The sequence below is a fragment of the Microcaecilia unicolor genome, chromosome 13 (assembly GCF_901765095.1).
Source record: "Microcaecilia unicolor chromosome 13, aMicUni1.1, whole genome shotgun sequence".
Taxonomy (NCBI): domain Eukaryota; kingdom Metazoa; phylum Chordata; class Amphibia; order Gymnophiona; family Siphonopidae; genus Microcaecilia; species Microcaecilia unicolor.
Window position 1 is genome coordinate 74,420,732 of NC_044043.1, and position 27,605 is coordinate 74,448,336.

The 27,605-nt window shown below is 43.4% G+C and overlaps 1 protein-coding gene across 1 annotated transcript in view; it reads right to left on the reverse strand.

The window, feature by feature from the left end:
• Nucleotides 1-27,605, reverse strand: part of MORN1 (MORN repeat containing 1) — a 265,209-nt gene that overhangs the window by 181,191 nt on the left and 56,413 nt on the right. The window contains 6 exon segments of the mRNA XM_030185675.1: nucleotides 5,489-5,521; nucleotides 5,524-5,553; nucleotides 5,556-5,668; nucleotides 6,961-7,084; nucleotides 22,529-22,639; nucleotides 25,869-25,965. Coding sequence (XP_030041535.1) covers nucleotides 5,489-5,521; nucleotides 5,524-5,553; nucleotides 5,556-5,668; nucleotides 6,961-7,084; nucleotides 22,529-22,639; nucleotides 25,869-25,965 — 508 coding nt within the window.

Here is a 27,605-nt window from a genome sequence, read left to right on the forward strand (position 1 = left end):
AGCAATTAACGTTCATCAAATATAGGGTCTTTAGGTTCTGGTGTAAACATTGATTGTTCGGTTCTAGACGGATTGCATCTGGTAGAGAATTCCGTTTGGCAATGGTGCAAAAGGGAAACAGAAAGTTGATCTGAAGGGTGTATTTTATGTTCTTAATGACCAGCAGCTTCAGTAGTAGGGTGTCTTGGGTCTGGTAGATTTGTAGAAACAATGGGAGAAAAGTTGAGACAATGGTTCGAGGGACAGCCCTTGAACTATTGGAGGAGTGGCCTAGTGGTGAACTTTGGTCCTGAGGAACTGAGTTCAATTCCCACTTCAGGCACAGGCAGCTCCTTGTGACTCTGGGCAAGTCACTTAACCCTCCAGTTGCCCCATGTAAGCTGCATTGAGCCTGCCATGAGTGGGAAAGCACAGGGTACAAATGTAACAACAAAAAAAATTCTCCGCATTTGAAAAGTAATGCGAATGGTTTTGAAGATAATATGAGCCTGAAAGCATAGCCAGTGTAGATCTTTAGGTCGCCGGAAACACTTTTGAACTTCCTTAGTCAGTAGATCAGATACACTGCAGTGTTTTGTATGAGTTGTAGTTTGGTAAATAGTTTGCTGTTCAGTCCGGTGTATAGGAAGTTGCAGTAAATACAAGTTGGATATGACGAGCAATTGACAAGCACTAAGAAAAGAGATCTGTGGAACTATGGTCTTGGTAGCCTCAGTTGGAGCATGCGGGAAAAGGATCTGTGGAACTATGGTCTTCGTAGCCTCAGTTGGAGCATGCGGGAAAAGGATTTCTTCCAGACTTGGTTGATCTGAGCTTCTAAGGATAGTGAAGAATCTATGGTGACTCCTAGGACACTGGATTCTTTAGCTACATTGAGGTTATACCATTGGGCAAGGTTAAGTCTGAGGGGATGTCGTTCGTGGAGATACAGAACCAAAGTAGTTTTTGGATTGCTTCAGTTGGAGCACATGATCAGATACCCAATTGAGAATATTGTTCATTGCATACTGAATCCTGTTGGAGGTTTCCTTTAGCGTAGATCCCACAGGAACTAGTATTAGGATGTCATCAGTATACAAGAACAGGTGTTTGCCTTCATCTAAAATAATGGGGGATAGGGTGCTCATATATAAGTTGAACAGCAAAGGGGACAGTAGGGAGCCCTGGGGCAAACCACATGTAGGTACCCAGCTGGTGGATATTGTTCTCTCTTTTCAAACCATGTAGGATTGGTTTTGCAGGAAATCTCTGAACCAGTTCAGGACAGGACCTGATAGCCCTAGGTCGCTGATCTACAGTGTCAAAAGTGGCTGACATATAATGTTGGAGTAGGATGGTCTGTTTATTTCTTGCTAAATGCTCCCTCACAGTGGAAGATAGTACTAGTAAAAGTGATTCTGTGTTATATAGGGGTCTGAATCCAAATTGCGTGGGGTGGTAGCAGAACCTCTCAATGTGTTTTGTGAGTTGGTGGCCAACTAGGGTTTCAAGCAATTTGGTGAGTAGGGGAATTCCAGCTATGGGTCTCAAGTTAGATGCAGATAATAAGTCTAAGTTTGAGGCTTTTGGAATGGGAGTGAGTATGATGTGGCCCATCTCTCTAGGAAGATTCCCATTTGATAGCAGGTTGTTCAAAAATAAGGCAAGCCAAGAGAGTATTGGCGTGGGGAGATTAGTAAACAAGGAAGAGGGGCAGCTATCTAAGATGAAGTGACGGGATGCCAGTTTGGGAAGCAGACGTTGAAGGTCGCTAACAGTGATAAGTTCAAACTATTCCCATAATTGGTCTGCTGGGATATTTTCCTTTGCGGTAGACGGGGGGGGGGGGGGGGGGGGTAGTGAGTTGGGAGCTGATGGCTGTGTATGTTTGTCAATTAGGTTGTCTCGCATGGTCTGTATTTTGGTGTGGAAAAAGTCTGCTAGGTCTTGTGCATTGGTTGAGAACTAGCCTTCAGGTTGGCTATGCTCGGGGGGGGGGGGGGGGGGGGGGGGGGGGGGGGGGTGGGGGGGGAGAAGAAAGCTTCACCGGTGTGAATACTTTCTTTCATTGCCTTTGATCCAATGCACCAGTAGTGAAAATCAAAAAGTAGTACAAGAATCATCATCAAATTTAAAATTAGAAGACACTTTTGAACTTATATCAAAAAAAATTTTCTCTATGACAGTCCTTATCCCAGCACTTTCATATACTGAAAAAGAAAGCACTAACAACTTATCTAAATTGGTGCTGCAAAAGACTTCAGGGTCTTTGGTTTGCTTCGGATCTGGTGTTTCTTGGTTTGCGGCCTAGTGACTGTTTGTTGGGTCTAGATGGGTGATTGGAGTGTTCCAGTTGGTAAGGATGAGACTCTTGCCGTATTTCCTGCTCTTTGGTTTCCTATGTGTGGAGCAAAGGACAGGTAGAGTGTGGTTGGAGCGGTCTTTCGTAGCCTGGTCGAAAGCTGCTAATACCACCAGAAGAGCAAAAGGTGAAGTGTCCATTTCATGATGGGGGCTGCTGAGTGGCAGGAGAGAGTGTGACCATTAAAGTGCATTCTGTGCCTGATGGCGGTGTTTCCTGTAATCCTTGTGTTTGGATGTTTTGTTTTCAGACAGATAGATCAAGGAGGCTAGTGGCTGGCCTGTATTAACGTCCTGTCAGGTGCCTTACACAGTAATGCCTTTCACAGCCCACCAGGTGGCTTCCCACTTCTCTCCCTGTGCCACACTGATCTGCAATACAGAAAGTATCGGCTAGGGTAAGTCAAAGATTTCTTCTCCCCTTGGACTCACCAGCTTGGCAGCCTGGGAGGATTTAACAGGCTATAAGTCTTTTAACTTTGAGTATAATCGCTATCAGGCTTATTTTCGAAAGAGAAGGGGCGCCCATCTTTCGACACAAAATCGGGAGAAGGGCGTCCTTCTCTCAGGGTCGCCCAATCAGCATAATCAAAAGCCTATTTTTGGGCGTCCTCAACTGCTTTCCGTCGCGGGGACGACCAAGAGTTCATGATGGCATGTCGGAAGCATAGCGAAGGGGGGACTGGGTGTGCCTAACACATGGCGACCTCAACCGATAGATGGAAAAGAGAAGGGCGTCCCTGCAAGCACTTGGGCGACTTCACTTGGTCCATTTTTTGTTACGATCAAGCCTCAAAAATGGTGCCCAAACTGCCAGATGACCACAGGAGGGAATCGGTGATGACCTCCCCTTACTTCCCACAGTGGTAACCAACCCTCTCTCCACCCAAAAAAAAAAAAAACTTTTAAATATTTTTTGCCACCTCAAATGTCATACCCAGCTCCAGGACAGCACTATGCAGGTCCTGGAGGCAGTTTTAGGTGGGTGCAGTGCACTTCAGGGAGCGGACCCAGCCCATCCCCCCCTACCTGTTACACTTGTGCTGGTAATTGTGAGCCCTTCAAAACCCACCAGAAACCCACTGTACCCACTTGTAGGTGCCCCCTTTCAACCCCTTAGGGGCTATGATAGTGGTGTACAGTTGTGGGGAGTGGGTTTTTTTGGGGGGGATTTGGGGGGGCTCAGCACACAGGTAGAGGGGAGCTATGCACCTGGGAGCAATTTCTGAAGTCCACTGCAGTGCCCCTAGGGTGCCCGGTTTGGTGTCCTGGGCATGTCGGGGGACCAGTGCACTATCGAATGCTGGCTCCTCCCCGACCAAAGGGCTTGGATTTGGTAGTTTCTGAGATGGGCTTTCTCAGGTTTCCATTATCGCCGAAAATCGGGGACGGGCCATCTCTAAGAATGACGCATCTCTAAGGTCGACCTAAATTTCGCGATTTGGGCATCCCCGACTGTATTATCGAAAAGAAGATGGACGCCTATCTTGTTTCGATAATACAGGTTTCCCCGCCCCTTCGCCGGGACGTCCTGCGAGGACGTCCTCAGGAAAACGGGCAAATCCCTTTCGATTATGCCCCTCCACGTCAATATGGCAACACACATGAGATGAAAAAAAGTTCAAGATCACCGAAGGATTTTGTAAAGGAACTTTTCTTCCATTGGAGCATCGGTAATAATTTAGTAGATCATGCATATATTAAATGGTAGAATTAGTATAGCACGATAAAACAGCCTCTGTTTCATTATACAATGGAAAAATACCGCCAAGAGACAAAACTCCCTCTATTATTACTATGAAAGAACAGAATGTGTCTTCTAAGACTCAATTTATGATTATGGTTCCTCAATCAGGAAAGATGAGCTCAAATCTATCAGTTTTTACAATCTTTCTAACCACAGCACCCTGTTTTCTGTAGCAGATTTATCAAAATTCTGTAGCAAGAGTTTGGCAGATTTTTCAGCAATTACGGGCACGTGTGAGGTATTACTTCTGAGAAAGAAGCAGCTAAAATTTATGTCCAAAGCACAAACAGGAAAAGCCTCTACAATCAGTAACACAAAGTCCAAAAGGAATAGAGGATGACACAAATGGCCACCAGCTGTAGGAATGACGCAAAGCCCGCGTTTATTAAAAGCACCAGCCTCAAAGACCTGACACGGCCGTGTTTCAATGGACACTGCCACCTGCTTCAGGGGTCACATGCAAGGCTCCATATACAATAGAAAACAAAATCTGGTGCATGTTTACACTGCAATCAAAGTGCAGAGCATCTAGGATACAGGACACGAGACACGCTGTTCCCATTATTTAACATACAAGTTGTGTTTCACTGTATGCACACATTTTACATAGTGTATATTTTATATATAGGTAGGCATTCACATAGGCAGAGTCTGGGAAGAGCACTGCAGGACTCCAATTTACACGCATAACTTATACAAAACTGTAATTTATAGAGTAGCGCATAGCGCCAGGATTCGTGTTCAACTTTGGGTGCGAGGAGTTACACCAACTGAAAAACAGGTGAAAATCCTGGCATGCAAGTTGGGCATGGGTCTGCACTATTCTATAACACTGCACTATATCTTAAGTGAACACCCCTGACCTGCCCATGGCCCTCATGGCCACACCCCTTTGCAGATATGTACAGAAACACTTTGGCGCTATTCTATAAATAGCGTGTTTAAGTGTGTTTTCACGCGGATCTGCCATTTTTGCCCCATTTTGGCATCTTGCATTTAAGACATAAATTTGTCACGGAGGTAGCGCCTAACATTCAGTGCCATTTATAGAATGGTTGGCATAAGTGCTTGCTCTTATATTATAGGTGCATATTTTACATGTTATGCTACTATTCTATAAAGGAAAGTCGACACCTCTAGATGCCTAACTATAGGTACACTGTTACAGAATTACCCTCTTAGGGGATGATGATAAACTTATCAACCCTCGATCTGGGAATTTTCATTGGCACAGTGCGGATAGAGGGCAGTTCTATAAAGGAATGCCCATTTGGAGTCTATTCTGTAGGGAAAAGTCTGCCCCAAGCATTTTAAAATAAGATTACAACAATTTATTTTTCACAAGATATATCTGATGTATAATTAGTCCTTTTGTTTAAATAAATATTTATCTCTACTCACCGCCCAGGTTGCTAGAAGCATCTCCTGATCCTGGAGGCCATCTAATCCACATTCTGACTCTTGCCTCCTTTAGCAACAGAAGAGCTGGTGCCATTCATGTGTATCATAGGGACTTCGATGTTCTGATTTCGTTTGTAGATGCAGCAATCTACCAAAGGATAGCTAATACATTCAAAGCCACTGTGAAAAGAAAAGTTATATTGTTTGTGCTAAGTGGTATTAAAACTAACAATACAAATAGTACATACTTAAATAGAATATTCTCAAAAGGCATGGAAATCCAAAATAACAGCTGCTTTTTGTTCAAGGTGTGTGAGGGGGATAGGGGATTCAAGAGGTTACAGTCCACTAGACCACTAGGGGTTCATTTTTGGGGTGTCAGGCATGGGATATCAAGGGTAGGAGGCCCATTAGATTACCAGGAATTTATATTTGGGGTGTTAGGGCAAGAGGGTGCTCCAGGGCAGACTTGGGAAACACTGGTAGAAGTTATACACATCAGCATGAAACACAGCCATGGCCCGCCCATACTCCACCTCATATATGCTCCTCCCTGTAGTTATGCACTATAAACTTAGGAAATGTAACTACCAATTATTGGCACCTATGATGCAAGTAAGTGGGGCACATGTCTAAATTCAAATGTATAGAATTCTGTGCTTTTCCCAAGCTTTCTGGAATTTCACTACTATTTCTGCTTCGACCATCTCCATTGGAAGGTTATTCATGCTCCACTACCCTTTTCATTAAGACTTAAATATTGTTTGTAGAAGACTGTCAAGATGACATTTGAAGCAGCTAAGAGCAATATGGATTTGCTATGGTGGAAAATAGGTATAAAAGAAGTCAATGAGTATTCTAATGTGAAAGGAAGAAGGAACCCTACTTCGACTTGCTATGTTCTTATTCGACTATCATCCTACCCCTACCACGAAGCATGTTACCTGCATGAAATCCACTAAGGTCTTAACCTAATTTAATACTTCATTGAAAGATCCCCTCAGACTCTCGCTGTCTCCATCGAACTGCTAACCCCACGTGCTACATGTAACCGCCCACTGTTCCATGTAAGCCATATTTGAACCTACCATCAGGTGGGGAAATGTGGGATAGAATGCAATAAATAAATAATTAGTTAATTAAATTAGGATAGTGTAGTCTTCACTCTAAAATCACAATTTAAGAGACAGCAGAGAAAGGACGGAAGGGAGTGTGAGTGATGAACAGCTACCCCAGTGTAAAATAATTTGATAGCTTCTGCTTCCCTTCAGGTTCCCTAAACAAATCCCAGACTGCATATTCATTTATACAATTAGAACTTAGTTGCTATATCCTACCCAGAAATAATGCTTGACATTTAAGAAACTTCTTTACTTTATAAAACTTCTACAACATTGAACACAGTAAAGAAACTTTTGCTTACACTTCAGAACAAATACAGAATCAAATCATTGATGTGATTGGACACGTACAAAGGGGTTTTGACTGTTTTCTCATCAAGGTCTTCTAATAATTCCAAAAATGTTGAACTGGAACTAGTTGGAAGTTGCATGTTTTTGATTCCCGCCCAAATCTTCAAGACTCGGCCATTCTCGCCTTTCCCCAAAAAACAAAAACAAAAGAGTTCAACTAGAATAATTTTATTGTAGATAATTCAAGCATTCTTTTATATTGTAAAAATGTTCTGGAGCAATGAAATCAAGCACAAATGTCCTAAAATCCCCTATTCAATTTGGTGAAAGTGGATGACGTCCTTCAATTTGGAAAAAGTAGCAAGGGACACGTGTCATTTTGGAAAAGTAGGCAAAAGTACAGCTTGTTATCAATTTAAAAGGGAATATTCAAAGAGATCTACTGGATATTTTACTAATGAAAATATTTTTATGGACTTAGCACGAGCCTGTTCCATATCAGCTGGCTATACCACACTTCCTGAAAGACAAAGTGATTTACAAATTATAAAAGCAGAGTAAACAAAGCGGGAGAGGGGAAGCTCAACATGAATTACATTCAGGTACAGTAGGTATTTCCTTATCTATAGATGGATTACAATCTAACTTTGTCGCTGAGGCGATAGAGGATTAAAGAGCACTTTTACCAAACCACAGCAAAATTTGCAGTTACCGTAGCTTACAGCTGCAAATTTAATGTGGCACCTGCTGGGAGCGTTGCCAGTATTTCCAATTGTTGGTTGTGCATTAGCATCCACATTAGCACGTGGTACTTGCTCCCGTTTAATGTGGCAGCACTTAGCCCCTCCTATTTAGGAGGCAGTAAGTAGTCCTGCGTTAACTCTGCATTAGCGTGTGGTAAGTGTGGCGTATTAACTGCCAAATGCCTTCCACGTCCACCACGTCCACTCTGGGACGCCGAGAGGGGGGGCAACATTCCCCCAAGTCCAGCCTCCAAGGGGGGCCTGACGCCGGGGTCTTGTCTTTCTACTGCTCCTGACAGAGAGAGAAAACTCCAGGGCCGGGCCCCTCTTAGAGGCTGGGGAGGAGCAAACACAGGGCTTCAGGACCTCTGATTTGGCAGCAGAAGCCTTTTTCTAGTTGCCTGCCCTGCAGCTGCTTTTTCCCCTCACATCGAACATGCTGAGCATGCAAAACGTGAGGGGAAAAGCAGCCACAGGGCAGGTAATGCAGCGGAAAACAGTGCTGGAGGAAAGCTTCTGCTGGTGGGGCTTGGGATCCCCCACAAGACAAGGTATGTGGAGTTGCGGCAGAGGGCAGGGAGGTGGTGCCAAATGTGCCCCCCCCCCTTTGGGTTCCGCCCCCACACAAAATTTTTGTGGTCTACCTATGCATGGGGGGGGGGCGGAAGCAGTGGTACTGGGGAGGGGGGTCCAACAATGGCTGCTCTGCCCCAGGTCCAGCTCAGTCTCTCAGCAGCCCTGCGTCCACTCTCTGCCCATGCCACAGCACTGACACAAAAAGCACATAACGCATGTTTTACTAGGTGGAACTGCTAAATTACCACATAGTCCCTTAACACGGTGTTACATTGGCAATTCTCACACGATAAACTGTGCATTAAAGACTAAATTCAGCAAAATGGCACCCAAATTTGGGCACTGAAAAAAATTGTGTGTCGCGTGCTATTCTATAAACGGCGCTCCAAGTTGTATAACGTGTACAGCCTGCGTACATCTAGTAGCGCTATAGAAATGATAAGTAGCAGTCAATGTTTCCTCTAAGGAGTGGCTTGGTGTATGCAAATTTGTTTTCGTGTGAGCAACAAGTTTTAAAAACCAACAATTTTTTAGCGCCAGTATTAGTAATGCATCTCTGTATATAGCACAAATCATTCTTGTGACTAACCATGTAAAATCTGTGAGTGGCACTCCTAAAATATATGAGCAACCGATCATGTGCTCCACTTAGAGGAACACTGGTAGTAGCAGTAGTAGTAATTAAACCCCACTGAGCAAGTTGGCTGCCAATATTCAGTGGCACTTAATCGGGTAATGTCCTAACTTTATGTACCAAGTTAACCAGGCACCAGTTTGAATACCGGCTGATGCCTGGTTAACTTCCTGGTCAATAGACATACCCAGATATATAATGACAGGAGCCATACACATGCTCCGGCATTGAACATCTAGGGTTAGGTCAGCCCATGGCTGGAAGTGACTTATAAGCTGCTTACTGTCTCGGGTTGAATATTTCCCCCAAACATATTTTTCCTTGCCTAGTAGTCATTTAAAATAGACTTATTCCAGGTGGCCTTCATGTAAATCTATTGAAAACCTTGGATAAGTACTAAGCGTTGTTTGAGAGTCCTTGATATTTTGTTTTCCAAAACACTTGGAACCGATGTTTTGCAACGAGCAAAAGAGTTTTACTTTCTTTTTGCTACAAATGGCCCCAGGATCTTTCACAGCTAAAATGTGGAAGCACAGAATAGGAGCAGCAAACTAAGGGGCTAGTGAAGTTGTTAAAATACAGACTCTCTGTAAGAGGCAAAGTTGAGGAAATGATGCTTTGTAAATTTATTTGAAAAGGTAAATGTCTCTCCAGGGTTGTAGCCATCATCTTTCCACAGCTTGACTGAATATGTACAGAAAACGATTTGGTACATTCCTCTTGGATGTGGACTTACCTAGTGTGATGCTGTCAAAAGGAACAAAAAACAGAATGCACTTTCCAAAGGGCTTTGTCTATCCCAGATAGAAAAGTGGGACGTTTATAAATTAAGATTACTAAGTAAAGCTGCACTGGGGTTTGGAATAGAGTAAAAAGGAGGAATGTTGGCATGACAACTGCCTGATTTGGCTGGCACTTCACTACTACAAGAAAGTGCTGTGGAGAATTTAAAAAAACAACACAAAAACCCATCGTGTTTACTTATAGCAAACACAGTTAAATGAGAGGATTTTTTTATATTTGTCTTTTTAAAGCACCCATCTTTTACTACATACAACAAAGTTACTTACCTGTAGCCAGGGCTTAATTCGTAAACAAACAACAAGTGGAACTGTGGAGCCAGGGGGAAGAGAGGGAAGGGGATGGGTCAAGGGCAAGAGTAATGAGAGAAGGAGTGGAGGAGTGGCCTAGTGGTTAGGGTGGTGGACTTTGGTCCTGAGGAACTGAGTTCGACTCCCACTTCAGGCACAGGCAGCTCCACTTCAGGCACAGGCAGCTCCTTGTGACTCTGGGCAAGTCACTTAACCCTCCATTGCCCCATGTAAGCCGCATTGAGCCTGCCATGAGTGGGAAAGCACAGGGTACAAATGTAACAAAAATAAAATAGATACTATTGGAGATTCTACATGGAATGTTGCTATTCCACTAGCAACATTCCATGTAGAAGGCTGCGCAGGCTTCTGTTTCTGTGAGTCTGACGTCCTGCACGTACGTGCAGGACGTCAGACTCACAGAAGCAGAAGCCTGCGCGGCCACATTGGTGATCCGCAATGGCCGACTTCTACATGGAATGTTGCTAGTGGAATAGCACCATTCCATGTAGAATCTCAAATAGTAGCAACAGTGGAGGAGTGGCCTAGTGGTTAGGGTGGTGGACTCTGGTCCTGAGGAACTGAGTTCAATTCCCACTTCAGGCACAGGCAGCTCCTTGTGACTCTGGGCAAGTCCCCCCATGTAAGCCGCATTGAGCCTGCCATGAGTGGGAAAGCGTGGGGTACAAATGTAACAAAAAAAAAAAAAAAGATTAGGTCCAGAATGATTATAACTCTGCTCCAGGCTCAGCTCCCACTTCACTGCAAGCGGCCGGCCTGGAAAGGAGGAGCTGGAGAAGAACACCCCTGCTGTTCTGAAGTCTGAAAAGAAGTGGTGGAACTGAGCTACAGGTCGTTCCCCTAGAAATAAAGCCCTGCCTGTAGCAGGTGTTTTCCAAGGACAGCAGGATACAGTATACAGTGTCACATGTAGGTGATGTTATCTGAAGGAACCCTCACACATAAACCATTCTCCAGCTTGTTTATCATAGCTTTTCAGAATGGTGAACCATGCGTATGCCTTTCCACCTGCTGCTGTCGCACAGGACCTATCCAGTCAAGTGTGTAGCTTATAGAATACAATTCTGAAGTGGAGGAGGAAGGGTATGTGAGACTATGGGGTTCATTTTCAAAATCAAAAAATGTCCAAAAAACGTCATAAGGTGGTAGATCGACGTTTTTCTCTGGAAAATATCCAAGTTGCAATTTTCGACACTCCGATTTTAGATGTTTTTTTCCACAGTTTGCCCAAATTTCAAGGGAGCATGTTTGGAGTGTGTTTTGGGTAGGACAAGGGTGGCACCAAAAGGTAGACAGCTTTCTGCTACAATGAAACAAAACAAAAACAACTAGGGCCTAAATTAAGATGCTTTTAGCTAGACTTGTTTCACTCATGAATAAGTGACCAAAAGGTGCCCTAAATGACCAAATGGCCACTCGAGGGATTAAGACATAACCCCCCTTAATCCCCCAGTGGTTACAGACCCCCTCTCACCCCCCAACAGTGACAGTACATACCAGGCTCTATGACAGCTTCAGATATGATGGTCATTCTTGTTAAAGCAGCAGGCAGGTCCTAGGAGTAGCGTAGTGAAGAGGACCAAGGTTCATATCCCAACCTAACTGGTCCACTTGTGGTGGAATCTGTGAGCCCTCCAAAAAACACTGACAACTGCAAGCTTGAGGGCTATTGTAGTGGTGTACAGTGAGCTTTTTCTCTGTTACTGGAGGGCTCACCATACAAGTACATAAGTATTGCCATACTGGGAAAGACCAAAGGTCCATCAAGCCCAGTATCCTGTTTCCGACAGTGGCCAATCCAGGTCACAAATACCTGGCAAGATCCCAAAAAAGTACAAAACCTTTTATACTGCTTATCCCAGAAATAGTGGCTTTTCCCCAAGTCCATTTAATAATGGTCTGTGGACATTTCCTTTAGGAAGCCGTCCAAATCTTTTTTTTAAACTCCGCTAAGCTAACCGCCTTTACCACATTCTCAGGCAACGAATTCCAGAGTTTAATTACACGTTGAGTGAAGAAAACTTTTCTCCGATTCGTTTTAAATTTACTACATTGTAGCTTCATCGCATGCCCCCTAGTTCTAGTATTTTTGGAAAGTGTAAACAGAAGCTTCACATCTACCTGTTCAACTCCACTCGTTATTTAATAGACCTATATCATATCTCCCCTCAGTCACCTTTTCACCTAGCTGAAGAGCCCTAGCTGCTTTAGCCTTTCCTCATAGGGAAATCGTCCCATTCCCGCTATCATTTTCGTTGCCCTTCTCTGCACCTTTTCTAATTCTACTATATCTTTTTTGAGATGCGGCGACCAGAATTGAACACAATATTCGAGGTGCGGTCGCACCATGAAGCGATACAAAGGCATTATAACATCCTCATTTTTGTTTTCCATTCCTTTCCTAATAATACCTAACATTCTATTTGCTTTCTTAGCAGCAGCACACTCAGCAGAAGGTTTCAACGTATCATCAACAACGACACCTAGATCCCTTTCTTAGTCCGTGACTCCTAACGTGGAACCTTGCATGACGTAGCTATAATTCGGGTTCCTCTTTCCCATATACATCACTTTGCACTTGCTCGCATTAAACGTCATCTGCCATTTAGACGCCCAGTCTCCCAGTCTTGTAAGGTCCTCTTGTAATTTTTCACAATCCTCCCGCAATTTAATGACTTTGAATAAGGGGGTTATGGTGAGTTGTGTACCTGGGACCTTTTATGGGAAGTTCACTGCAGTGTGCCCTAGACTGCCCTACTTCTCTGCTGGGATGTCTGTGTGGCCAGTCTACTAAAAATGATGGCTCCCAGAATCCCAATGAATGATTTTTAGACTTTTTTCTCTTGGGTGTTTTTTCCCCCAAAATAGGAAAGAAAAATGCACCGAGCACAAATCATTTACAAAAAGGTGATTTTTGAACCAAAAAGATTTTTCAGGTTTGAAAATGGCTATGTTTGCCACTCAATTTTTGGACATTTTTAGAAAAACGTCCAAAATTGGACTTAGACATTTTATTGAAAATGCTCCTCTCTGTAGCCTGCTTTTTCAGAGAAAGCTGCTACTGGTAAGTAACTTTTCCCTCTTTTACAGCACCACGCTAGCGTCTGCCAGTGTGGTAATGCCAATACAGCCCATTCAAAGTGAATGGGCTGTGTCAGCATTACTGTGCAGCTTTGTAAAGGGGGAGGGGTTGTTTTCACCATGATCGAGCTAGATACTTATAATCTCACATGTGGGATTTCCTAGCTACAGACTGCCTTCAACAAAAAAAATTAGAAATATGCAGAAGACCCTTCAATAAGCAAGGGTTAAAGAACAGTGTTAACAAAGAGAAAAAGAACTTGTAAAATTCATTTCAAATAAATTCTGGAGGACTATATGGCTAAAACGACTGTCGCGTTGAGAGTCTTGTCCTAAATAATAATGATATGTGAACATGTAGACCAAAGACGACTTTGCAGCTCTGCAAATCTCCCCTATAGAGGCTGATCTCAAGTGGGCTATCAATGCAGACATAGTTCTGACATTATGAGCAATGAAATAGCCCTTTAGAGTCAGCCCAACCTGGGCATAAGCAAATGAAATGCTATCTACTAGCCAACTGAAAAAAATGAGTTTGCTGACGGCAGCTCCGATACTGTTTGGCACAAAACAAAAAACAAGAAGCTGGATACATTTACTATGGGCCTCTTATCAAGCCGCACTAGGTGCTCCTGCTGCAGTAATGCCGACAAAGCCCATTCACTTTGAATGGGATCCGTCGGCATTGTTGCACGGAATTGCTAGCGCAGCTAAATCAAAGAGGCCCTATGTGCTTTAGTCCACTTCATATAATCGGTCAAGGCTCTCTTGCAATCCAAAGTATGTAGAGCACTTTCATCTTTGTAGAAATGAGGTTTTGGAAAAAACAGTAAAATAATTGACTAAGATGGAATTCTAATACTACCTTAGGAAGGAACTTTTGTTAAAAAAAAACTAAGTTACTAAAGCTCAATGATCTTACGAGTCAAAGTGAACTCCACTGTCCAGGTAAGCTCCGTCAGGTGGAAGGTAACCAGCAGCTTAAAAAGCGCTTTCATCAGCTCGATGAACACAACATTGAGATCCCATGACACTGTGGGAGGCTTGATGGGATGCTTCAATAGAAGCAAGCTGTGTCTAAAGCAAACAACTAGAGGCCTACTCTCTTGGTCTTGAAAGCTAACAGTAATATAACTTGATAGTTTACAGCAAGCCAATAAGAACGTAATACAAAGATGTGACATGATCAAGGTAGCATGCATTATGAAGCAATTGAATTGGTCTTGTTATAACTGGATATGGAACGCTTTTTAAAGCTACAGGGAACTTTTTGGGGGGCATGTCTGGAAAAAGAGCCACAGCGGCTCCACCTAAGCTCTGCCCGTGGACCACCCCGGCACTAACCAGACAGTGCAGGGGCGGTTAGATGGCACTGTGTGGTTAAGTATCACTGAGCCTGCAAAGAGGTGGGATAAGGTGGGATACAAATGCAACAAAATAAAAAAATAAATAACTAAATAGATAGGTACAGGGCCGGTCTTAAGCAGGGGCGATAAGTGCAGTCGCACAGGGCCTCGTGCCTCCATGGGCCCTGCGGTGCTCTCTGCTCCCCACCATTGCCGCGATCTGACTCCTTGCCTCCCCTCCCCCGAGCCACAGGGTGCCCTCCTGGCACATACCCGAAGCAGCCCTGGTGGTCTAGCGATGTCTTTGGATTGCAGGAGAGCCTTGACCAATTATATGAAGTGGACTAAAGCACATAGAGCCTCTTTGATCTAGCTGCGCTAGCAATTCAGTGCAAAAAGGTTGTCCTAACTTTAGCTGCTGAGCTAATTAGGTACCAGTCTGAATATTGGCTGGTACCCGGTTAACTTCTAGGTAGCGGTATTTAAGCTTATGGTGCCCCCTCCCTCCCATGCAATCCAGATCCCTCTCCCTCCCAGTCTCAATAACAGATTCTCACAACCGGGGCCCTTCCCCCTCTACCTTTTCAACCCTGGTGGTCTAGGGGTTCCAGCGGGCAGGAACGATGCCCACTCGCTCCTGCTCACCGCGGCTTTTTTCTTAAAACTGCCACCATGACCCTGGGCCCCATATGAGCTCCAGCGGCCAGCACCTGCTGAATTAGCCCCAAATATTCAATGCCAATGCCCAGATATTGCTCAGCATTGAATATCTGGGGCTGATTCTACCTATGGTGCCGTGGGCTGAATATTGACCAGTTAAAATTTAGGCCACAAAGAATGCTCATTCCTTTATAACATATTCTAAAGTTGGCATCATTATCAAGTTATTGCACCAATATTTTTATCTACAGTAGTAACATGGAAAGACGACACTTCAGTCTATGTATACTGCTTATTCATTAGGGAATATGTACAAAGCAACATTAAACAGCCTTAACTGGCATCCTTCCAGCTTTAACATCTGGAATACAGACTGTTTTAAAACGTTTGAGCCATAACAGTAAAAAGTGTATTTTTAAAACTACACACAATAAATTATAGCTTTGCTTATAGTAGTTAGACACCTGTATAAAACTAAACTTTTAATTAAAAAGTTGCTGCCATTGTTAAAATGTGAAAGTTGTATACAGAGCACAAATATCTACTATAATAAAACTCACCCTCAACATTCTGAAGACAACGTTCTGAAGTCACTCAGTCACTCACTGAAGGGTTCATGGATTCATGGTGGTGAAGCCACAACACTGACCATGTCTCTCTGCCCCGCCCTCGCATGACGGACCAATCAGAATAAACACCCTCAACATTCTGAAACACAAAGGACCATCACAACACCGTTCCCAGGCAACACTAGGCAACGTAAGACGGACCAATCAGAGGAAACTACATGACACTAAGGGAGGAGCTTTCCCCAGCAGAATGGCTCATTATCTGTGCAGCACGAAGAGCACAGAAAGACCGCTGGAACGAGAGAAGAATATTCCTGCTGTGGGTATGTGCAAAAATAGACCGGGGGGGGGGGGGGGGGAGAAATTTTTAAATGCCTAATGCCAGTACTGAAGAGTGCCAGAGGGCCTATAACACAGACTATATTTGGGATCACTTGACATGGAGTCAGAGGAGCAGGAAAACAACGTGCCCATCACCATCTGGGACGTGGGCAAACAGGACGCTGCGGCCCAGCTGGAAGGATTACCCGCGACCCAGCCAGCAGCAAACAGTGACCAAGGAAGGGGGAGGAGTACTCCTTCCCTGCCTAGGAATCGCTGGAGACTGGCTGCCAAATTAACGAAACAACCGCACACCGACGCACCACCGCCATCATTAGAAAGGCATCCACTCTTTCTTCAACAGAAATGCAAACTAATAATACAAAACAAACAAAGAATACATGGTTTCTCAGGCGGCTGCAGGTAACTCCCCACCCCCTTCCTCTTCCCCTTTTGCCGAAGCGGCCAAGGATGTGCCCAACCATCCCCAGCTTCAGGCAAGCTGTCTCCCACCTCGGGGATTCCCCGAGCACCCGGAAAAAGACGGCGCTGATTCCTGCAGCGCATAAATGTTCCAGCTTCCCCTGCAGCCGGCATGAAATGGACCAACATACCGATCACCCCCCGACGGCCCGAGACCGTGCTCTTCTCCCTTCCGCCAACTTAAAACAACCATCCCCGTCCTCAGGCAAGCCGTCACCCACCTCCAGGATGCCCAGAACCCCAGCCCAATGGAAAAGATGGCGCTGCTTCCAACAGCACATTTCTCTTCCAGCATTCCCCTACAGCAGCCCTGAAACGGCCAAAAAATACCGACAGACAAAGAACGTGCTCCTCTACCTTCCGCCCATCTAAAACAACACTGCTGCCTCAGCACAACACAAAAAAAAAAAAACATGGAAAAAAAAAACACTCAACAAAGGCTGACCCCCCTACAACCACATTTACATTTCACCAACAGAAAGACCCCCCCTCCACAAACCTCCTTGACAGACAAAACCACACACACACAATACAACAGAAACACACCCTCAAAGCCACGCACCAATCCAACCCACTTTGCCAGCATAGCACAGCACATCCCCCAACCAAAAAACAAAACAAAAAAAAACACATCAACAACCTGCACACACACCGCACCCTCACACACACACACACACACACACACACACACAAAATAACTCTGTGACACATACACACACACACTCAAAAAAAAGCACATGCTAGCGCCCGTTTCATTGGTTTCGGAAACGGGCCTTTTTTACTAGTACTGGATAAAAAGCATTTTTATGTGAAAAGTTTACATTTTTTTTGTTTGACTGTGTTGCATTTCTGAGAATGTGTATCCATGTATATGCCTTCTATTATCATACCTGTCTTCTTAGATTTGTCAGTAGCCTTTGATACCATTGACCATATGATCCTCTTGTCTACTTGCCAATCTTTGGGTTTTTCTAGCTGTACATACTCCTGGTTCAGCTTCCATTTACAAAACTGCTCATTCACGGGGTTATTTTCAAAGCTTTTTTGTGAAAAAAAAGCTGACTGAAAACTGCCCTCTCCCCTCAAAAGTACCTTGGTTCTTTTACCCAAGGCTGAAAGGGGGTTGGACTAGATCAGAGGATAGAGAGTGTGGGTAGAACTTTATTTTGCAAGCCTCAAGTGTATTCTCCTGCTGGTACATTTGCAACTGTTTCGAAAAATACTTGCAAATACATGCAGGAAGAAACCCCATTCCTGTGGTTGACCTGATTTTCAAGCAGAAATCCTGTAAAAGATTTTCCTGTCTGAGAATTTCCCTGATAATTTACTGATGAACCATTCTTTCTCTTCCAAACCCCTCCTCTTAGGAAGTCCTTTTCAGCTTTGTTCACAGGCACCTGGTTTTATCTATATACGTTCATACGAACATAAGCGGTCAGTATCCTGTTTCCTTTGGGTGTTCATATTGTTCTTTTGCCAATGATGCCAATGTTCCTTCTTTTTCTCATCTTCCCACTGCTATTTCTTCTTAGACCCCTTTCTGTCTTGCTGCTGTCACTTCAGTTTTCATAGTGCTATTTTCCAGCTTCATCACATTTCTCCCCTCTCATTTCTTGTCTAGCTGTTACCCTCTACACATCACATAATGCTAAAAGTCTCAGTGCCATTACTGATCTTTCTTTATCTTTCTGTTACCAATTTTACAGTACTACTACTACTACTACTTAACATTTCTAGAGCGCTACTAGAGTTACGCAGCGCTGTACAATTTAACAAAGAGAGACAGTCCCTGCTCAAAGAGCTTACAATCTAATAGACAAGTGAATGGTCGGTCCGATAGGGGCAGTCAAATTGGGGCAGTCTGGATTCACTGAACGGTAAGGGTTAGGTGCCGAACGCAGCATTGAAGAGGTGGGCTTTAAGCAAAGACTTGAAGACGGGCAGGGAGGGGGCTTGGCGTAAGGGCTCAGGAAGGTTGTTCCAAGCATAGAGTGAGGCGAGGCAGAATGAGCGGAGCCTGGAGTTGGCGGTGGTGGAGAAGGGTACTGAGAGGAGGGATTTATCCTGTGAACGGAGGTTACGGGCGGGAACGTAAGGGGAGATGAGGGTAGAAAGATAGTGAGGGGCAGCAGACTGAGTGCATTTGTAGGTAAAAAGGAGAAGCTTGAATTGAATGCGGTATCTGATCGGAAGCCAGTGAAGTGACTTGAGGAGAGGGGTGATATGAGTATATCGGTTCTGGCGGAATATGAGACGTGCAGCAGAGTTCTGAACAGATTGAAGGGGGGATAGATGGCTAAGTGGGAGGCCGGTGAGGAGTAAGGCGAGAGGTACAGTAGTCATGTTAATATTATAGTAACTCAGTAAATGACAGCAAAGAGCAGCATGATCATCCCGTCTGCCCAGAAAGATGACCAGGCTTCCACTTGCCGCTCTGTGTAGGTTACTTTCCCCTCCTTTGTTGTTAGAGTTGCACTCGCCACAGTTTGTTCCCCCACAATCATGCACCCTTTGTCTCTTTTTTTTTTGTGAGTTATTTCTCTTTTGGTTTGAATGGAAATACTGAGGCAATTCTATAAACCACTTTGGTTGTATCACAGAAAGGCAGTATATTAAATATCTTACCCTTACACATTTGGGAGTCATCTGGGATTTCGAAATTAACATTTCTTTCTATATTCTAGGCTAACTCAGAGTTCTTTCTATTACCTGAGGAAAATTCATTCTCTGAAACAATTTTTAGATACAAAGGCAACTAACATTTTCCTCCACTTGTAATTAGTAGGACTGACTATTTCAATGGAGAAATTAGGTCTTACTTAAATTTTTTCTTTCCATTAGTCCTTCTTCCCACTATTCCAGAACCTGTGGGACAGTTGTGTATCCACCAACAGGTGGAGATAGAGAACTGAAAACTGAGCTAAGACATATCTCTCTTGACATCCAGTCCAACTCCTCAGTACTTACGTAGACAAACACAGTAAGGAGAAACTCAGAATAAACACAACAACCTTAAACAACTCGCTAACCTAACTAACTAGAAGAACAAACATGTGTGGACTTCTCTCATCTCTGGACAACTTGAAGAGAACAAGAGATATGCAGGAAGCACCATGCAAGGTGACAATTGTTATCTGACCCATTACTTCACATCGACTAAACACGTCAGAAACACCGGACTGGCCTCTGGAATAGTGAGAAGGACTAATGGAAAGAATCTAAGTATTGACATGATTGACAAAGATGGAACTCCTGACACCTAAGCAGAAGGCTCCACAATAGAAAGCACTGCCAGTGCTTCAGAAATTAGAGTAATGAGCTCCTCTTTATGAAACAACCTCAGTACTTTTGGATCATCCCCCTCCTCAGGAGGGAGCTCTCCCTCCTTTAATGGCTCCTTCAATGATGGCTCCTCTGAACAGACCGAGGCCACATCAGATAAAGAGGGAGAAGCAGAGATGACCACTCCTGGAGGTCTAAATGAGATCTTTGGAGCAAGAGTAGCAGCGGGGTGAGAAACTGAAGTACCTTGCAGCAACTCTTGACTGCCCCTGCTTCAGTAAATAGGCCTGGTGTAAGAGCAATATAAGCTCCAGAGAAAACAAAGATCCCAATGCAACTGAATGTTCTGTTGGGCCCTGAGGCTATAAAATGGTGGCTGTGCTCTGTGTGTGATCAGACAGAGGCTGCTCCTTCCTGTCAGTCAGCCCCAACAAAATGGCGCCTGTTCCCGCACTATCCTGCATCAAACTGCGCATGGGCTCTGCCGGAGAGCCCAAAGACCCCAGCATATTCGGATGCTGTGCCAAATCCGAAGATGTGCTGCTGCCAATCCGTTTCCTTCACGTCCAACGAGATTCCTGGCTTGCAGACACTGCAATGCCCTGATGCCAGCGGGCAGGTTCCACAGCAGGAACATTGCTTAACTGGCTCCACAGGAGTCGCAATTCACCCCAACTGTCACCAGCGAAGCATAACGGGGCCCTAGCGGTGAGTCAAGATCCCTCCCCTGCACCAAGTAGAACTTGCAGCCCTGCAAGCAGTTTTGAGTCAAACTTTAGTTGGACTTACCACTGCCGGCTGCTCCCCCCAAGCTCACAGTCTCCACAAGTCTTATTACAGATGAGAAAAGCTCAGGACTGATACTATGTCCCATGTTCTCCAGCAAACCTCTTTCCTTTTTTTTTTTTCTTTTTAAAGGTTGTTGTGCTGTTAGAGGAGAGCTCCACAGGAAACAAGGGAGAGGTGAAGGGAGGGAACAAGTAAATTTGTGGGGCACCACAGACAGGGATCTGAAGACCTCCAGATATGACTCTGCAGATTAAAGCCACTCACAACTGGGAACTAGTTGACCAACTGGACCAGGAGCAAAGAACTCAGAAAAGTATGTCTATCCACCTGCTGGAGATAGAAAATACAGTACTGAGGAACTGGACTGGTTGCCAAGAGATATGTCTCAGCTCAATTTCAGTTCTCTTTCACCACCTGCTGGTTGATGGGCACAACTATCCTACAGATTCTGGAACAGTGGGAAGCTGCTTAATGGAATTACTGCTTATAGCGGAGATTTTTCTTGGGTACACCCAGCCTGTCGGGGTTTTCAGGCTATCCTGAAAGCCCCGACTGACTGGGTGTGCATAGAGGACTAAGTTGAAAACCTCTGACTTATAGGGTATCCACAATATCAGTTAGAAAAACTTCAATTAAAGGAGCCATATGACTGTATGCTGGACTATGGTGTTAAGAGATTTAAACATGTGAGCCCATTAAGGAAACAACATTGCTTGCCTATCTTATATCGTATTAAATTTAAAATGTTAATTTTGGCTCATCGACCTTACTAAACTGGAAATATTTGCATGTGCTTCTTCATCCTTATTAGACTATGCAGACTTTGCACTCATCTCAAGGTAACTTTTGCAAATTCCTCCTAATAATTATGGGTGTCTCTAACGTTAGCGCATGCTAATTTGTAGCATGTGCTAAAAGCGATAGCGCACCGTAGTAAACAGGGCCCTTAATGACTGACAATTATTTTATATCCATTAATATACTTTATTTTGTACACCATCTTGTTATCCATGTTTGAAAAGCGGTATAATAAATGAACCTACATAAATAAGGTAAATTATTTGTGGCTAACCTCAGAGCACATTTTAAAGGGAGCTGCAGGCCATATCTTCCAGTTTTCGATCACCTCTCCTATGAATTTTTTACATTATATTCAAGTTGACTCACTGTGTGGTGGGCACAGAGTCATTGCTGGCTCATTAAACCATTTTCCATATTATCAAATACTCTACTGCAACATATTCAATAAGCCTCTGCAAGCTATGCTTATTTACTTAGGGGTCCTTTTTCAAAGGCGCGCTGAAAAATGGCTTGCGGTAGTGTAGGTGCGGGATTTGGGCATGCGCCAATCCATTTTTCAGCATGCCTGTGAAAAGGCCTTTTTTGGGGGACCGAAAATGGACGTGTGACAAAATCAAAAATTGCAGCGCGTCCATTTTGGGTCTGAGACCTTACCTCCAGCCATTGACCTAGTGGTAAAGAACCCAGGCGGTATTGACCTACATGTGTCAAATGCCACTTGGCACGCATCCGTTACCTGCATTAAAAAATAAAAAATATTTTTCAGACAAGCGTATCAGATGCACGCCAAAAATGAAATTACCACAAGAGACACGCAGTAGTCGGGCGGTAACTCCATTTTGGCACGCGTTGGGCACACATAGATGCTTAGTAAAAGGAACCCTTAGTAACTTGCATTTAACAGAAGGCATGAGTGTAGTTGAGCAATAACTTTTACCTGTTAAAATTTTAAGTAATCCATTTTTAAAGCACCTAACTAATCTGGTTCTACAACATTTTAAACCACCATGTAGTTTAGTCAACCAATACATTTCAAAAACAATTTAATTATATTAACTAGTTTACAACCTGTAAGAAAGCCAGAGTTACACACATTGAGAGACCATGGGGTAACCAGCAAGTTGTAGGGTGCCCAAATAGTGATATGTGGAAATGTGACATTTGGGGGGGGGGGGGGGGGGGGGCTGGGAATGAAAGAAAAATGCAAAGAAACTGAGAAAAATGCCCTTACATTCAGAAATAACTCCATCCTCATTCTGGAGCACAACATGAATAGTGAAGGACGACCCTTGTAGCACATCAATCACTTCGTCACCAGATATCACTATCTTCTTGGCTTGAGCTAGAATACAAATACACTTGAGCTCATTACCATCTTATTCACAAGTTTGTTTGTTTTTTTTATTTGACTGGCTTAGGGATATTATTTCCATTAAAGCTTGCCATTTTCAACCTGCAATTTTTTTAATGGTTACTAGGATGTAAACTACTTTGGGTCCAATTAGAAGAAAAAAACAGTATATAACAAAAAGAAAAAAAATCATTTAACCTAAAATTGAATTTTTCTCCGTTCTTAAACTACTCTTTTCATAAGCTAATGATCAACAATTACTTGGGTTAAAGTGGGTAGCTTGAATTTTTGTGGGCTCTCCTGCAATGTATGTAATTTAGAATTGCATTTAGTACAATAAAGCAAAGTTACTCACCTGTAGCAGTTGTTCTCCCAGGACAGCAACCCAAATATTCTCACAGTTGGATGCGACTAGCGAGATGAATAAAGAAATATCTAGCAACATCCCACTGTGCATGAGCTGGTACCTTCCCACCCTATGCACTAGTGCAGGTCCCTCAGTCAAATAAAATAGCTAAAGAATACAACTCCTAGGGGAGGTGTGAGGGTATGTGAGAATATTTGGCCTGCTGTCCTCGGAGAACACCTGTTATAGGTTGCAAAACCCTGCTCAGTCTGCCTGCCAGGGTCCACTGCCACATCCCCACTGCCTCCTGACGCAAGGGGTAGGATCCTGTACCCCCCTGCTTGTTCACATAGAACACAGCAACCTGGTTGGTTGTTTGTTTGTTTGTTTGAATGAGAATAATTTGGTTCTGTAGCCGATCTCTGAAAGCCTTTAAAGAGTTCCAAACGGCCCTGAGCTCAAGAAAGTTAACGTGGTAAGCTGTGCCCTGAGTGTGAAGCCCATCTACATGAGCTCCCCATCCCAAGTTTGATGTATCTGTTGTTAACACCTTCTGAGGAGGTGGAATTTGGGATGGCAGTCCCAGAGTAAAATTCGATTGAATTGTCCATCACAGAAGGGCAATGAGTAAACTCTGGAGGAATATGGATTACAGCTGCTAGATTCCCAGCTGCCTGAGACCGCTGGGAAGCTAGGGTCCACTAGGCCTCTCAAATGGAGATGTGCCAAGGGAGTGACAGGCACTGTTGAGGCCATGTGGCCCGTTAATCTCAACATTTGCCAAGCTGTAGCCTGCTTGCTGTTTCAGAATTGCGAGGCAAATATTACCAAGGCCCCTGCTCTCGCTTGGGGAAGAAAAGCCTGAACCTACAATGTATTGAGCAGGACTCCTACGTACTCCAATTGCATGATCCAAGCAAAGGTGGGACTTGCGGTAGTTTATCACGAATCCTAGTAGCTCCAATAGCTGAATAGTTACACACATTTCTGTCGCTTCCTCATGCGATGTGCTCTTGGGTGGACGTCTATGATAGGAAAACACATATACTCCCAGTATGCGCAAATGCACTGCAACTACCACTAGACATCTGGTGAATACCCTGGGAGCTGACGCACGACCAAACAGCAGAACGCGATATTGGTAATGGTGTTTCCTTACTCAGAATCCAAGATACTTCCTGTGACTGGGAAGATTCGAAATGTGGGTATAGGCATCTTTTAGGTCCAGAGAGCATAGGCAATCTTTTTCCTGAATCATGGAAAGAAGGGTGCCCAGGGAAATCATCCTGAACTTTTCTTTGACCAGGAATTTGTTCAGGGCCCATAGGTCTAGAATGGGTCAAAATCCTCCTGTTTTTTTGGCACATGGAAGTACCTGGAATAGAATCCCTTCCCTTCCCCCATAGTGGCATGGGTTCAACTGCATTGGCCTGTACAAAGGCGGAGATTTCCTCTACAAGTACCTGCTTGTGCCATGAGCTGATGAACGGGCAGTAAACTATGCATTACTTAATTTCTCAGAATTTCTGCCAGGGGGCATGGCATGGGCAGGGAATGGGCGTCGAACTATTATCCAGGTAGCACACTGCATTTACCATGTGCTTACCGGCTAAAGACCACTTACAGTCATCTAAATAGGATGCGCTAAGTCCTACTTTGCTAACTGTCAGCAGGTACCATATGCTAATGGGAACATTAACATACAACCTGAATAAAAACGCCCCCACTAGTTGCTGCATTACACTTGCAGCTACTGGGCATTAAAGTACCGCATTAAGCTTCGGTTACTGCATACCTTAACGCACTTTTAATATAAGAGCACCTAAATCTCTCTAACCAGCTTGCTCAACAACATTTGGATTCACATTCACTACAATCATCCATACACCACCTTTTCAGACTGAAAGGAAACTCTGGTTATCAGAGATAAAAGAAGATATGACAGGAACTCCATTAAAATACAGGAAAGCACAGCAGTTGTGCTAAGAGACAGGTAAAACTAAGGAAAAGAAGGCAAGGTGAAAGAGAGGGAAGAGGGAGCAATCAAATGCAGTAAAACCAAACACATAAAAGTAGGCAAAAAGGTTCAACTGGTGGTTTTCAATCAGACTGTTTCTCTGTAGGCTAATCGACAAAGCTTAAGTTTTTAGCTCGATAAAGTTCTTGAAGGAGAGATTGTTTCAAGTGTGAGGTGCAAGGAAGAAAAAAAGAGCTATGACGTGTAGATTCCAGATAGGCACTTCTTGGACGAGGTAGAACTAAGCGGTGATCTTTTAAGGAACGGACAAATTCTGCCTTGTCTTGACATTAAGGCCAAAGGACTGGTAAGGGCTAAAACTGCACCTTACATAAAGCATGTTTATCTAAAAGGAACATGTATTATGAGCTTGAACTGCATGAATTTTTCTTGTCACTTCTCCTTTCAAAACAAGACATCTTAGGATTAAATCTGTAATTAAATTTAATATTCAAAAGCAGGATAGTGGCTCTTAACCCTCCTTTTCCCCCCTACTCTCTTCCCTCCCCTTCAGAAAATAATATCCATGAATGAATATGTAGCTAATCTAAGAAGAAAAAAAAACAGTACATTGTCCTTCTAAAGGACATTTCTCTTACAATGACCTTTTCTATTTCAACAAGGTCTTGCATTTGATTTCTTTCCATGAATTGCTTTTATTTTATATTTCTAAAGGCCCTATTTAAACCAGTCCTGTCTTCATTCTTGTGTTACTGTGCTACGTTTGTCAAGCTAATTGAGGACATGGTAGTACATAGATGTGAACGCTACGAGCAGACCATATTAATCAACAGTGGGACTGCCAGAGCATTATGTTAGGTCTCGTTAATAATTGGATAGCATAATAAAGTACACACCAGCAGGATAGCCATTGATCCACAGACCATCATAGACAACACCAGAGCAGTGAATTATAGTACCCTGTCCGCTGAACACATCACCACTCCACTGTCCCTGCAAATGAAAATATATGTCCATTTTACATTTGGATTGAAACTCTGGCTGTTGTATAAAAGGAAGGATTATTTCAAAAGACTTCTCAATAGCAGGGTGGGTGGCCCTTGGTGCAGAACAGCTAGTTAAAAATACTTTTTTAAGATTACTGGGAGCAGCTGAATGGGGGACCACACAAATATACAGAGATTAGTTAGAAGTTCATAGTGTATTGTATGGAAAAAGGATTTCTGGGGAATCCAAGGTTTTATGTTACATATCTTGGAATGAGAGACTTATACTTTACTTTTCCATCAGGCTCAAGTTTTTGTTAAACTACGACCATGTCTGACTCTTCTATTCAAACATTGCTTAAAGTAGAGATGCTTAAAGTAGAGATCACATTTTTTCTAAGTATTTTTAACGTAGCAGGATGCCTAATATGAAAAGGTAATGTGAGCCCAATATTCAGCACTATTTAACCAGCCAGGGCTCCCGGCCGATTAAATAGTGCTTAGCCAGCTACGTTGCTAATATTGAGCACCAGATAAGCCGGTTATCTACGCTTAATATTAGCGCTTAGTGCAAAGCAGCTAAACGGCTATAATCACATGATATAGCCTACTATTTGTGAATATTCAAGCACTAGACAGCTGCTTTAGCAGGCAAATCGGACTGCATAAATAACAGTCGTATCTTTGCTTGCTATTAACTTAACTTTGCCAGCGCTGAATATTCACATAGCTGGTTAAGTTAGAGTCAGCCAACTCTCCCCCCCCCCCCCCCCCCCCCCAGATATTCAATGCCGGTCACTGGAAATGGCCCAGTATTAGATATCTGGGGTCAGCATCAGGAACAGCAACTAACCGTGCTATCGCCGGCTGAATATCGGGGGGGGAGGGGGGGTCTTTTGCTGCACTATCTAACTCTTGAATAATTGAAACTGTGCATATCATTTGAACAATGTCTTCTGCTGCATAACAGTTAGAGAAAAAGTAATTTTTATCCAAAATAATTTTAATGTTGTTGCACCCATTTGGCAAAAAAGAGATTTCCTAAAATGCACACTTTTTCTTTCATAACAGCTCGGTCTAGTGACTAACTTTATATCTGTTTGCATTAATTTTTTTTTAATTTTCTTTATTTATATCTTTTTACATTTACATATCAACATAAAGGTATTGAAAATACAAGAAATACAGTAATCCTAACAAGTAATTAAAAGGAAATATTGTTTGCATTAATTTTTATCTTGTATAACTTACATATTGAATACAAAATATGAAATGTATAACTTTGCATTTCCTCCTAGTGTTGAGATTAAAGCTTCGCTTACAAATACAAAAAAGAAATCCACGATTTAAAAGTCAAACAAACTTCTATGGTAGCCCTTGAACCTTTTGTTATTTGGAATAGTTTAAATCTGAAGATGCAAAGGATTTCTCCCTAGATGTGGACAAAATACTAACGCTACGGTTTACTAAGCAGCGCTAGCAGCTGTCCATGTGCTAGTGCCAACACAGTCCATTCACTTTGAATGGGCCACGTCGGCACTAGCGGAAACAGACCCCTAAGGTTGTTTTTTCTTCATATGTTTACTCTTTTTCCTTAATATGAATTCTGATTATTTCTTGATTTTGTTTATTATATATACATTGCAA